The 15,394-nt window shown below is 36.8% G+C and overlaps 1 protein-coding gene across 1 annotated transcript; it reads left to right on the forward strand.

The window, feature by feature from the left end:
- The first annotated feature begins 587 nt into the window (after nucleotides 1-587).
- On the forward strand, nucleotides 588-12,257 carry LOC127625973 (actin-related protein 2/3 complex subunit 4-like). Its single transcript, XM_052101478.1, has 6 exons — nucleotides 588-688; nucleotides 1,276-1,394; nucleotides 1,663-1,774; nucleotides 1,858-1,953; nucleotides 10,661-10,831; nucleotides 11,648-12,257. The coding sequence occupies exons 1-6, from the start codon at nucleotides 686-688 to the stop codon at nucleotides 11,651-11,653; spliced, it is 507 nt and encodes a 168-aa protein (XP_051957438.1). The 5' UTR covers nucleotides 588-685; the 3' UTR covers nucleotides 11,654-12,257.
- The last annotated feature ends 3,137 nt before the right edge of the window (nucleotides 12,258-15,394 follow it).

Genomic DNA, 15,394 nt, shown 5'->3' on the forward strand with positions numbered 1-15,394 from the left:
ACTAGAGTGCTTATTACAGTGATTTTTTTGCATCATCAAATACGTATGTATTAGTAACACAAATTGTGACAAATATTTATAAAGCTTTTGTAGTATCATTATGCAATTGCAGATAAACACCCCATCTGAATGTTACTTCCTACAAAATAACATATGTGCTCCGTGAATGGTATCTCCCCGACAGAAGCGTTTCCATGTTTTATCAATCCATGTTTTATTCAAACAGTATAATTTAAAGATTTTTTTGCTTGTGCGAATTAATATCACAATAGAGCAATTTTTTATATTTTTAGATTTGCACAACCTCTGACTAAAACCAATGTGTTGGACCTGTCGTGCTATTTGCCATATAAGGAAGAAAACACGAATCAAGGTAAATTTGCCACAGGGCTTGACCGTAAAGATTAGAATAGATGTTAAAGAAAATTTTGTAATTTTTGTATCTTTAGCTTTCATGATTTTTCTTGTCCTAACATTATGTGATCTCAACAGTATATACCATTATCTATGTTTCAATTCAGTATACAATATTATCTCAACAAAAACAATACATAGATAATGTCAATAAAATAATGCGATTTCACTAGGTATATTATAGCAGTATGAGAGCGCAGTGAAGGCGTGTTTCACATCTCTACAGGCGTGGCGTGCGGACTTCCGTCTTCCTCCACAGACCTCGTATAAAATGGTAAGAGATTAACATTTATTTTAAGTTGCTCTAGATGTTTTTATCATAGCATACACAACAAAATGACTCGATGAATAGTCTTTCCGTATTCCCATTTGCATTAAATCGCAAATCTCGCAGAGCAGTGATTTTTGGCTTATTTGATCGTGTGATGTTGTCTTGATTTGTGCGAGCTGGCTAACGTCACTGACTTGGAGGAAAAAAGAGCGATTTAATCAAAGAAGAGTACATGTTTAAATGCAACTGATCCGGCTTAGATTTAGCGACGTCAACAATTTAATAAATGCCACTCGTTTAATTCATTCACTCACAAGTTAATACGTTACAATACATTGATAAAGTGATGTTCAAGCAGTGTCGTTGAATCATACTTTTTTTAGTCACACCTACATGACACCTACACTTAAACATCTACATGATTGACACGTACACAACATAAATATTAGATCAGTCCAATGGTCAAAAACAAAAACGATCTCAATCATGTTATGTGTGCATGCACCTGATCTAACACATGTTAAGGTTGTTGATGCAATGGAATGCATGTTTAATGTCTGATATCAAATATTTCCTTTTTTAATATTTAGACAGCGACATTGCGACCCTACCTGAACGCAGTGCGCGCCACTCTTCAAGCAGCTCTGTGTCTGGAGAACTTCTCCTCTCAGGTGGTGGAGAGACACAATAAGCCAGAGGTGGAGGTCAGGTGAGGAAATCATTTAAGATGCTTTTATCCAAAGCGAATTACAGTGCCCTTAATTACAGGGACAATCCCCCCGGATCAACCTGGAGTATATAAATGATTCATATGCTGCTGTACACGTCTGAATAATTATAACTGTATCTGTATGTTTTTATTATATCTGTAATGTCCACATTAAAGCCCACATCCTTCTTCTGTGTATTGTTTGTTTTTTGGTTGGTATACAATTATCAGATATTAACGGATATTGCAAATCACCATTTCAATACAGGAGCAGCAAAGAGCTTCTGTTGCAGCCGGTGGTCGTAAGCCGTAATGAGAAAGAGAAGGTTCTGATCGAGGGCTCCATAAACTCTGTGAGAGTCAGCATTGCTGTCAAACAGGTAAGAAATCAAAGATACACTACAGAAGGTCAGTGCAGTGATGATTTTCAGAGGTTGTCATGATCTTCTAATGATTCTTTTAGGCTGATGAAATTGAGAAGATCCTGTGCCATAAATTTATGAGGTTCATGATGATGCGAGCTGAGAACTTCTTTATCCTGCGGAGGAAAGCTGTTGAGGTGAGACAAAGCTTTGTTTGTAAAGAGCAAAAAGGTATGAAGCAATATGGAATTAACAAACCAACATGCACACCACAGATATCTTTGTGCTGGAGTTATTCATAAGGTTGTTTGGGCTGTGAGGTGGAAAAACTGTTGTATAGTGTCTCTTAATAGATCATTTATTTATATTTTGCATACCAAAAGTCAGGGTTTCCCAACCTTTTTGGTCGTAAGTACCTACACAGCACAATCAGTAAGGCTCAAGTACCCCTTCATTGACACAAAACCAAAGATATGAACCAAAGGCTAAATATTATTTAACGGTGCCATTAATATTGTAATATCCCTTAATATGTACAAAATAAAAAGAGGATGTTGCAGTTATAATCTTTATTCATAACCAACAAAAAATAAACCAGGCCTTATTAGCCGTGTAACTCTTAGTTAAAACAGATTAATGCTGTTAATTATACAGCATTGATATGTATACACTGATCAGCCACAACATTAAAACCACTGACATGTGAAGTGAATACCATTTATTATCTTGTTACAATGGCACCTGTCAAGGGGTGGTATATATTAGGCAGCAAGTGCATAGTCAGTTCTTAAATTTCATGAATTTGAAGCAGGAAAAATGGGCAAGCGTAAGGATCTGAGGGACTTTGACAAGGGCCAAATTGTGATTGCTAGACGACTGGGTTAGATCATCTTCAAAACAGTCTTGTGGGGTGTTTTCCCGGTATGCAGTGGTTAGTACCTACCAAAAGTGGTCCAAGGAAGGACAACCGGTGAACCAGCGATGGGGACATGAGCACCCAAAAGGTGTCCGAACACACAGTGCATCGCAGCTTGCTGTAGCTGCAGACCGTTCAGAATGCTGACCCCTGTCCACTGCTGAAAGTGCCTACAATGGGCAAGTGAGAATCAGAAGTGGACCATGGAGCAATGGAAGAAGGTGGCCTGGTCTGGTGAATCATCATGTTTTCTTTTAGATCATGTGGATGGTGCGTGCAAATCTGGGGGGCCAGTGGTGGCTCAGCGGTTAAGGTTGGTTTGGTAAGGTCTGGGTTACTGACCGAAAGGTCAGGGGTTCAAGCCCCAGCTGTTGGGCCCTTGAGCAAGGCCCTTGACCCTATCTGCTCCAGGGGCGCTGTTTCATGGCTGACCCTGCACTCTGACCCCAGCTTAGTTGGGATATTCGAAAACAACTGCATTTCATTGGCTGTGTACCTGTACTCTGCACAATACTCTGGTGAAGAGATGGCAGCAGGATGCACCATGGAAAGAAGGCAGGCTGGTGGAGTGTGATGCTCTGAGCAGTGTTCTGCTGGAAACCTTGGGTCCTGCCATTCATGTGGATGTTACTTTGACACGTACCACCATCCTGTTGGAGACCACTTACACCCCTTCATGGCAACGGTATTCTCTGATGGAGTGGAGTGGCCTCTTTCAGCAGGATAATGCACCCTGTCACACTGCAAAAATTGTTCAGGAATGGTTTGAGGAACATGACAAATAGTTCAAGTTGTTGACTTGGCCTCCCAAATTCCCCAGATCTCAATCTGATTGAGCATCTATAGGATGTGCTGGACCAACAAGTCCAATCCATGGAGGGAGCATCTATAGGATGTGCTGGACCAACAAGTCCAATCCATGGAGGGCCCACCTCGCAACTTACAGGATTTAAAGGATCTGCTGCTAACGTCTTTGTTCCAGGCACCACAGGACTCCTCCAGAGGTCTTGTGGAGTACATGTCTCGACAGGTCCCCGATATTAGGCATGTGGTTTTAACGTTGTGGCTGATCGGTGTGTGTGTGTGTGTGTGTGTTAGGCCTACATTTTTATTGTTTACATGCATAATTTGTACTATTTACATTGATATGTAGATCAAGTGCTAAAACCGACTGAGCTCATATTAATGAGAGTTTCTTTCTTTTTTGATCAACAACTGACCATAAAGAAAATAGAATAGAAAAAGAGACATTATCTATGACAAATGGACTGCATAGATCTCACTTTTGAACATGCATTAAACAGAGCAATTCAAAATAAACTTTCTCAGTGCTGAACTTTGCATATTAAACAATAACAAACGATTTTAAGATGAAGTTCAAATGAAGATTGTGATTAATAGGGAAATCTATATTTATACCCAGCCTTGATCCCTATTATTTTTATATTAAGTGATCAATTTTGTTTTATAGGTTAAACAAAGCAAAATCCAGTTCTTTTCACATAAGCCCGGTTGGAAATCAATGCCATAGGTTGAATGTCACATAAGATGATCAAACATAAATGTGTTGTATGTGATTTCAGCCATTTTGCTGACTTCCACTAGACTTGGCCACTACATTAACCAACCTTATACCCTCTTTCAGAAACACTCTCCAAAGACCAATTGTCTGCAAACCTAAACACTTAAAAGTCAGAGAGCATTTGATTGACTAAATAAGTGAAGGCACTGACCCTTATTGCTGTTTTCAGATTATGGTGTAATATGTAGGGACACTTCATTGATATCTGTCTGGTACTAAGGGTTAAATGCATTGCTGAACAAAGCTACATGTGAAGCACCATTTTGAGTGTTTTACATGAACTATTCATGATGTGAAAGTGCTTAATTTCCTCTTTCGTGCTATTCAGGGCTATGACATCAGCTTCCTCATCACCAACTTCCACACAGAACAGATGTATAAACACAAGCTGGTGGACTTTGTTATCCATTTCATGGAGGAGATCGATAAGGAGATCAGCGAGATGAAGCTGTCCGTCAATGCTCGGGCCCGAATTGTCGTGAGAGGAATTCCTCAAGAATGTATGTATTCTGCTATATTGAGATTTGGCATGTATATTTTATTACATCTAGGGGTGTAACGGTTCTCGGTTACAAACTGAACCATACTGTTTGCCTCCCACTCTTCAGTAAGCATTTTGTTCATCTCAAGTCTTAAATGACTCATCTGGAGGTTTGGTAAATAAAAGGCAGCATCACATAGACAGGCACTGTAACAACCTCCGTTAATGCACCAGTTTGACTCTGTAGATGGAAACGCTCTGCCTGTGTCTCACATTGGTCAGCTTTCTACTGAGAGTAGCTGTCCAATTAACTGTTAATATGTTAAATCAGTTAATGAAATCACTGTTCTGCATGCATTGGTGTGTAGTTGAAAATGGCAATCATGGTCATTTACAACTTCGGTGGTCAAAAACATTGACAAAAAAGTTTTTGCAGATATTGCTTAATGCAAGTGCCGTAAACATAGTAATGCATCAAATATGAAAGTCTTTTACTATGACATCACTCTGGTATAAATAGTGTGCAGAGCAAAAACTGTAGTATCCATATAGTAACCATGGATTTACTAAGAGTAATATTTTAGTTACCATGACTTTATAAACCATGATTAATTTTGTGGTTACTCTGGTTTTACTAAAAATACCATGGTGAATCTATGAAAAAATTTAGTATTCTTACTTTGGATTTGGCAATAGTTGTTTTTTCTTTGAACATAGCAAGTATCAATCCCGTGAAACAAACCGAACCTAATTAAACTTTAACCGTTACACCCTTATTACAACCATGTTTAAATCGATTGAAAATAACATTTTTAATTTGACTTTTTTCAGTTCTGAGGATCCTTTCTACATTCCTAATAAACATCAGAGTTGTTGTGTTGGTTCTTGTGGACAAAAACATTCAAAGTTTTTAAAATTGCAACAGAGCAAAGGGGAAGTATACATCAGTTTCCAACCAATCAGCTAGGAGATCCACAGGAACAACTGACCAATCCTGCAGCACCATATGCAGTCCCTTTGCCTTTTCTTCAAGTTGCTCCCTGTGCCCATTGATATTAACAATTTTACATTTAGTCAAGAATTTATTACTCTAGTTTTCTGTTTAGGGAATAAATAAAAAAATAAAAAACACAAGGTCAAGGCAGGTCCTTAAATGTACTACCTGTAATTAATATTGATGGGCACAGGAATCTTGTTGATTGACTGTAGTCTACAGTTTTTTTCTCTTTGTCTTTTATATATTCATGAACTCGTGTTCATTTTTGTTACTGATGAACATTTTTTAAACCATTGTTAAAGACATCATGAGAGAAAAGAATAATAATAAAAAATAGGTGTTTATATTTTGGCACAGCTAAACTCCAATGATAATAACTATACAGAAAAAATGCATATAGATAATAATAAATCCAATAAAAATATATTAAGCTTTCTGTATCTCTTGGGATTTATTTCCTAATCTGATTTATGCATGAATTTCAATGTTTCAATAACACTTGTTTGGGTGTAATCTTCCTTACATCATGTCTTCATTTGAACCGCACTTGATCCTCTAGTTACTACTCTTGTTATCTTGTCCTCTTCTAATGTAAAGATTGAGTGTTCCACAAACACCCCTTTCTGTTTTATATGTCTCTTATATATTAGCTTTGTGTTTAGCAGAATAGCATTTATTAAAATATTTGCAGTCCAACTGTTATTCAAGCACTCTGTGCAAAATATTTATTGTAGATCTTACTTAAAACTAGAGACAAAACTGAATATTATTTCTCAAATGATTTGAAATCAATGGCAGAAATTCACTGTGCACATTAAACCAGGATTAATTTAATCCATGAATGAAAGTGTTCAATAACAGGGCAGTTTAGCTGAGTAGTATTATGCTGGTCATGTGATGATAACATGGCTGCCCCCATGAGGCTCCCTGCTCCACGTAGAATAACTAAATTGCAAAAATAATTTCTCCCAACTCAATTGTTTATTCTCAATTTTTAGAGTAAGCGTAACAAATAAGTAACACAAAATGACAATTAAATGCAATTTTTGGCCTTTTAAAAATATTCAGTGACCAATCTAGCCACTCTTTTCAATAACTGCCATGAGTCTTCCATCCATGGAGTCTGTCAGTTTCTTGTTCTGTTCACGTTCAACTTTCACTGAAGCAGCAACCACAGCCTCCCAAATGCTGTTCAAAGAGGTGTATTGTCTTCCATCACTGTAAATCTCACATTTGAGAAGGGCCCACAAGTTCCATATAGGATTTAATTCAGGTGAGGAAGGGTGCCCAAGTCGTTATTTGGGCATCTTTGAGGCCCTTGCTGGCTAGCCAAGTAGTGGAATACTTGGATGCATGTGATGGAGCATTGTCCTGCATAAAGAACATGGCCTTCTTCCTGTACCACTGCTTGAAGAAATGACTTTCCAGAAACTGGCAGTAGGTTTGAGAGTTGAGATTCAGTCCATCTTCAACTCAAAGGTCCAACTACCTCATCCTTAATGATAGCAGCCCATACCAGTACCCCTCCTCCACCTTGCTGGCACCTGACTCGAAGCGGTGCCCTGTGTCCATTAGTGATCCAGCCACGGGCCCATCCATCTGGTCCATCAAGAGTCACTCCCATTTCATCTGTCCATAAAACCTTATAAAAAAATCTTCATGTAATTCTTTCCCCAAACTTGATGCTTCAGCTTGTGAATATATTCAGTCGTGGTCGTGTTTCAACCATCTTTACCTTGGCCATGTCTCTGAGCACTTGACACCTTGTACTTCTGGACACTCCAGGTAGGTTGCAGTTCTGGAATATGGTAGCATTGGAGGATAATGGTTTCCTGGTTGCTTAACATTTAATTCTTCTCAAGACTTTTGCAGTTATTTTGTGCTTTCTCTTCTCCATGCGTTTTTTGCACCCCAGTTGACTATTAGCAACAACATTTGGTTATCCCATGGTCACACATAAATAGTTTAATTATTTCAAGAGTGTTGCATCCGTCTGAAAGGTATTTAAAAAAAAAAAAAATTACTTTTCAGGTGTCAGTTAAATCTCTTTTGTGGCCCATTTTACCTGAGGTAATGAAGCTGCCTAATAATTATGCACACCTTGATATAAGGTAGTCACTTTCACCACACCACACCCTCCCTCATTACATAAATATATATCACCTGAAAATGATTCAATCCAATAAGCATTCAAGTTTATATGGTTTGGAGTTGGAAAATATACTTGGAAATAATGATAAGATCAGAATACTCACTTGCCTAATAATTGTGCATGCTGTGTATAATGTTAAAAATAATTTATGTGGTTGAAAAGGTCAAGGACTGGGTACTGGTCTCAGTTCAAGATTATATCTGACCCCACAGCAATTCACACTGAGTATTAATTTAGAGCTAGTGAGAGGTTTTGCATTCAGGTGTTTTTTTAACTGATGAGTAGATGAAGATCTGTGGCCATGACAACAAACCATAAAAAGAAGAAAATACAGACCACTACAGTACATCCTCCTGAAACTCTCACATCTCATTGTATATGTACAAAAGGTGTATGATTGTTTAAGCCAGGTTTGAACAAAATTATTATTTATTAACAACGGTTGCACACAATAATACTGAAATGTCACCTTTGAATATGTTGTTATTTTTAGCGTGAATTTACTCCAGAAGCAGTGGTGTAGTAGTGTCTGAAGAGGTGTGCATACTTTGAAAGACCCCCATAAAATAAAAAAATTATAATAAATAAAAAAAATATGCACCTGATCTCTAAAATTAATTTACAGTACATTTATATACAGTACATATGTAAAATATGTAAGAATATATAAAAATTAAATGACTGTTGCAATTATAGTCCCATATGAACCTACAAAATATATATCAGGCTAAGTTTCTTGCTGGCATGGTGTAGAGTACACTGCTAAGAACCATGGTATTGTGACTTGATGTTAAATATGTATCTAGCAGGGAAATAAATGTACAGTGATGGTTACCCCAGGGAAGCTTGTGTATCAGATGCTGGAAATGCTTCCCTCAGGCTATCCATCTCATAAACAGTTAAATCTGCCCCATTGAGCAATAATTATGTGCAATACACAGTTTACGTCTATTTATATTATCTATCATATCCTCTTCTGCCATTACATAAAAAGGAAAAAATGCTTTTTGCACTGTACATAACATACTGTATTTCTGTACTTTATATAACAGATTTGTTTACGATTTGCACTACATATGTGTGTGTATGTATGAAGGTGTTTGTCTGTGTGTATGTACGTATATGTATAATTATATATTTTTATTTTTTATTATCTATGTCTTGCTGATGTTTTTGTATTGTTTTTTGTGTCGTTGTGCACTGGAAGCTATGACAAATTCCTTGTATGTGTAATAAAGCTGATTCTGATTCTGAAAATAGCTGCACCTATCCTGCACTTGTGACCTCCTTAATTGCAACAGAATCAATGATCAAAAAACAATTTTAATCCTTTAAAATTTGTATGTCTACAGACCTAAAAAAGAGACTTTAGTAAGGTTTGTAAGAATTATAAGAACAAAGCAAATCTATCATTTCCCTACAGTTTGTGAGCTGCTGAGCATGACTCTTATCATAAGACAACAATAGTAGTCTAATAATAATTATGAGTTTCAATAACGTCAGAATATTTTCATGTATAAAAAGTGTGTCTACAAATCTATTCACTTCAGTACAATGCCTATGTCTTCTAAGAACACAGCAGATCTATATAGTTTAAAAACAGTTTGTCGACAGCACACCAACATAAACAGTTGAAGTCAGAAGTTTACATACACTTAGGTTGAAGTCATTAAAACTCATTTGTTAACCACTCCACAGATTTCTAATTAGTATTTCTAAATTGTGGATCTCCACATGTCTGGTTCATCTTTGGAGCCATTTTCAAATGCCTGAAGGTACCACGTTCATCTGTACAAACAATAGTATGCAAGTATAAACACCATGGGACCACGCAGCCATCATACTGTTCCGGAAGGAGATGCATTCTGTCTCCTGGAGATGAGCGTAGTTTGGTGCTTGAAAAGAGCAAATCAATCCCAGAACAAAGGCAAAGGACCTTGTGAAGATGCTGCAGGTAACAGGTGGACAAGTATCCATATCCACAGTAAAACAAGTCATATACCAACTTAACCTGAAAGGCTGCTCAGCAAGGACATGGCCACTGCTCTAAAACCAGACTACAGTTTGCAAGTGCACATGGGGACAAAGATCTTACATTTTGGAGAAATGTCCACAGGTCAGATGAAACAAAAATTGAACTGTTTGGCCATAATGACCATTGTTATGGTTGGAGGTAAAAGGGTGAGGCTTGCAAGCCGAAGAACACCATCCCAACCGTGAAGCATGGGGGGTGGCAGCATCATCTTGTGTGGTGCTTTGCTCAGTCGCAAATTGGTCTTCCAAATGGACAATGACCCAAAGTATACCTCTAAAGTTGTGTCAAAATGGCTTAAGGACAACAAAGTCAAGGTATCAGAGTGGCCATCACATAAGCCCGGTTGGAAATCAATGCCATAGGTTGAATGTCACATAAGATGATCAAACATAAATGTGTTGTATGTGATTTCAGCCATTTTGCTGACTTCCACTAGACTTGGCCACTACATTAACCAACCTTATACCCTCTTTCAGAAACACTCTCCAAAGACCAATTGTCTGCAAACCTAAACACTTAAAAGTCAGAGAGCATTTGATTGACTAAATAAGTGAAGGCACTGACCCTTATTGCTGTTTTCAGATTATGGTGTAATATGTAGGGACACTTCATTGATATCTGTCTGGTACTAAGGGTTAAATGCATTGCTGAACAAAGCTACATGTGAAGCACCATTTTGAGTGTTTTACATGAACTATTCATGATGTGAAAGTGCTTAATTTCCTCTTTCGTGCTATTCAGGGCTATGACATCAGCTTCCTCATCACCAACTTCCACACAGAACAGATGTATAAACACAAGCTGGTGGACTTTGTTATCCATTTCATGGAGGAGATCGATAAGGAGATCAGCGAGATGAAGCTGTCCGTCAATGCTCGGGCCCGAATTGTCGCAGAGGAATTCCTCAAGAATGTATGTATTCTGCTATATTGAGATTTGGCATGTATATTTTATTACATCTAGGGGTGTAACGGTTCTCGGTTACAAACTGAACCATACTGTTTGCCTCCCACTCTTCAGTAAGCATTTTGTTCATCTCAAGTCTTAAATGACTCATCTGGAGGTTTGGTAAATAAAAGGCAGCATCACATAGACAGGCACTGTAACAACCTCCGTTAATGCACCAGTTTGACTCTGTAGATGGAAACGCTCTGCCTGTGTCTCACATTGGTCAGCTTTCTACTGAGAGTAGCTGTCCAATTAACTGTTAATATGTTAAATCAGTTAATGAAATCACTGTTCTGCATGCATTGGTGTGTAGTTGAAAATGGCAATCATGGTCATTTACAACTTCGGTGGTCAAAAACATTGACAAAAAAGTTTTTGCAGATATTGCTTAATGCAAGTGCCGTAAACATAGTAATGCATCAAATATGAAAGTCTTTTACTATGACATCACTCTGGTATAAATAGTGTGCAGAGCAAAAACTGTAGTATCCATATAGTAACCATGGATTTACTAAGAGTAATATTTTAGTTACCATGACTTTATAAACCATGATTAATTTTGTGGTTACTCTGGTTTTACTAAAAATACCATGGTGAATCTATGAAAAAAATTTAGTATTCTTACTTTGGATTTGGCAATAGTTGTTTTTTTCTTTGAACATAGCAAGTATCAATCCCGTGAAACAAACCGAACCTAATTAAACTTTAACCGTTACACCCCTTATTACAACCATGTTTAAATCGATTGAAAATAACATTTTTAATTTGACTTTTTTTCAGTTCTGAGGATCCTTTCTACATTCCTAATAAACATCAGAGTTGTTGTGTTGGTTCTTGTGGACAAAAACATTCAAAGTTTTTAAAATTGCAACAGAGCAAAGGGGGAAGTATACATCAGTTTCCAACCAATCAGCTAGGAGATCCACAGGAACAACTGACCAATCCTGCAGCACCATATGCAGTCCCCTTTGCCTTTTCTTCAAGTTGCTCCCTGTGCCCATTGATATTAACAATTTTACATTTAGTCAAGAATTTATTACTCTAGTTTTCTGTTTAGGGAATAAATAAAAAAATAAAAAAACACAAGGTCAAGGCAGGTCCTTAAATGTACTACCTGTAATTAATATTGATGGGCACAGGAATCTTGTTGATTGACTGTAGTCTACAGTTTTTTTTCTCTTTGTCTTTTATATATTCATGAACTCGTGTTCATTTTTGTTACGATGAACATTTTTTAAACCATTGTTAAAGACATCATGAGAGAAAAAGAATAATAATAAAAAATAGGTGTTTATATTTTGGCACAGCTAAACTCCAATGATAATAACTATACAGAAAAAATGCATATAGATAATAATAAATCCAATAAAAATATATTAAGCTTTCTGTATCTCTTGGGATTTATTTCCTAATCTGATTTATGCATGAATTTCAATGTTTCAATAACACTTGTTTGGGTGTAATCTTCCTTACATCATGTCTTCATTTGAACCGCACTTGATCCTCTAGTTACTACTCTTGTTATCTTGTCCTCTTCTAATGTAAAGATTGAGTGTTCCACAAACACCCCTTTCTGTTTTATATGTCTCTTATATATTAGCTTTGTGTTTAGCAGAATAGCATTTATTAAAATATTTGCAGTCCAACTGTTATTCAAGCACTCTGTGCAAAATATTTATTGTAGATCTTACTTAAAACTAGAGACAAAACTGAATATTATTTCTCAAATGATTTGAAATCAATGGCAGAAATTCACTGTGCACATTAAACCAGGATTAATTTAATCCATGAATGAAAGTGTTCAATAACAGGGCAGTTTAGCTGAGTAGTATTATGCTGGTCATGTGATGATAACATGGCTGCCCCCATGAGGCTCCCTGCTCCACGTAGAATAACTAAATTGCAAAAATAATTTCTCCCAACTCAATTGTTTATTCTCAATTTTTAGAGTAAGCGTAACAAATAAGTAACACAAAATGACAATTAAATGCAATTTTTGGCCTTTTAAAAATATTCAGTGACCAATCTAGCCACTCTTTTCAATAACTGCCATGAGTCTTCCATCCATGGAGTCTGTCAGTTTCTTGTTCTGTTCACGTTCAACTTTCACTGAAGCAGCAACCACAGCCTCCCAAATGCTGTTCAAAGAGGTGTATTGTCTTCCATCACTGTAAATCTCACATTTGAGAAGGGCCCACAAGTTCCATATAGGATTTAATTCAGGTGAGGAAGGGTGCCCAAGTCGTTATTTGGGCATCTTTGAGGCCCTTGCTGGCTAGCCAAGTAGTGGAATACTTGGATGCATGTGATGGAGCATTGTCCTGCATAAAGATCATGACCTTCTTCCTGTACCACTGCTTGAAGAAATGACTTTCCAGAAACTGGCAGTAGGTTTGAGAGTTGAGATTCAGTCCATCTTCAACTCAAAGGTCCAATTACCTCATCCTTAATGATTGCAGCCCATACCAGTACCCCTCCTCCACCTTGCTGGCACCTGACTCGAAGCGGTGCCCTGTGTCCATTAGTGATCCAGCCACGGGCCCATCCATCTGGTCCATCAAGAGTCACTCTCATTTCATCTGTCCATAAAACCTTATAAAAAAATCTTCATGTAATTCTTTCCCCAAACTTGATGCTTCAGCTTGTGAATATATTCAGTCGGTGGTCAGTGTTTCAACCATCTTTACCTTGGCCATGTCTCTGAGCACTTGACACCTTGTACTTCTGGACACTCCAGGTAGGTTGCAGTTCTGGAATATGGTAGCATTGGAGGATAATGGTTTCCTGGTTGCTTAACATTTAATTCTTCTCAAGACTTTTGCAGTTATTTTGTGCTTTCTCTTCTCCATGCGTTTTTGCACCCCAGTTGACTATTAGCAACAACATTTGGTTATCCCATGGTCACACATAAATAGTTTAATTATTTCAAGAGTGTTGCATCCGTCTGAAAGGTATTTAAAAAAAAAATAAATTACTTTTCAGGTGTCAGTTAAATCTCTTTTGTGGCCCATTTTACCTGAGGTAATGAAGCTGCCTAATAATTATGCACACCTTGATATAAGGTAGTCACTTTCACCACACCACACCCTCCCTCATTACATAAATATATATCACCTGAAAATGATTCAATCCAATAAGCATTCAAGTTTATATGGTTTGGAGTTGGAAAATATACTTGGAAATAATGATAAGATCAGAATACTCACTTGCCTAATAATTGTGCATGCTGTGTATAATGTTAAAAATAATTTATGTGGTTGAAAAGGTCAAGGACTGGGTACTGGTCTCAGTTCAAGATTATATCTGACCCCACAGCAATTCACACTGAGTATTAATTTAGAGCTAGTGAGAGGTTTTGCATTCAGGTGTTTTTTTAACTGATGAGTAGATGAAGATCTGTGGCCATGACAACAAACCATAAAAAGAAGAAAATACAGACCACTACAGTACATCCTCCTGAAACTCTCACATCTCATTGTATATGTACAAAAGGTGTATGATTGTTTAAGCCAGGTTTGAACAAAATTATTATTTATTAACAACGGTTGCACACAATAATACGAAATGTCACCTTTGAATATGTTGTTATTTTAGCGTGAATTTACTCCAGAAGCAGTGGTGTAGTAGTGTCTGAAGAGGTGTGCATACTTTGAAAGACCCCCCATAAAATAAAAAAATTATAATAAATAAAAAAAAATATGCACCTGATCTCTAAAATTAATTTACAGTACATTTATATACAGTACATATGTAAAATATGTAAGAATATATAAAAATTAAATGACTGTTGCAATTATAGTCCCATATGAACCTACAAAATATATATCAGGCTAAGTTTCTTGCTGGCATGGTGTAGAGTACACTGCTAAGAACCATGGTATTGTGACTTGATGTTAAATATGTATCTAGCAGGGAAATAAATGTACAGTGATGGTTACCCCAGGGAAGCTTGTGTATCAGATGCTGGAAATGCTTCCCTCAGGCTATCCATCTCATAAACAGTTAAATCTGCCCCATTGAGCAATAATTATGTGCAATACACAGTTTACGTCTATTTATATTATCTATCATATCCTCTTCTGCCATTACATAAAAAGGAAAAAATGCTTTTTGCACTGTACATAACATACTATATTTCTGTACTTTATATAACAGATTTGTTTACGATTTGCACTACATATGTGTGTGTATGTATGAAGGTGTTTGTCTGTGTGTATGTACGTATATGTATAATTATATATTTTTATTTTTTATTATCTATGTCTTGCTGATGTTTTTGTATTGTTTTTTGTGTCGTTGTGCACTGGAAGCTATGACAAATTCCTTGTATGTGTAATAAAGCTGATTCTGATTCTGAAAATAGCTGCACCTATCCTGCACTTGTGACCTCCTTAATTGCAACAGAATCAATGATCAAAAAACAATTTTAATCCTTTAAAATTTGTATGTCTACAGACCTAAAAAAAGAGACTTTAGTAAGGTTTGTAAGAATTATAAGAACAAAGCAAATCTATCATTTCCCTACAG

Source organism: Xyrauchen texanus, chromosome 32, assembly GCF_025860055.1.
Source record: "Xyrauchen texanus isolate HMW12.3.18 chromosome 32, RBS_HiC_50CHRs, whole genome shotgun sequence".
Classification (NCBI taxonomy): Eukaryota; Metazoa; Chordata; class Actinopteri; order Cypriniformes; family Catostomidae; genus Xyrauchen; species Xyrauchen texanus.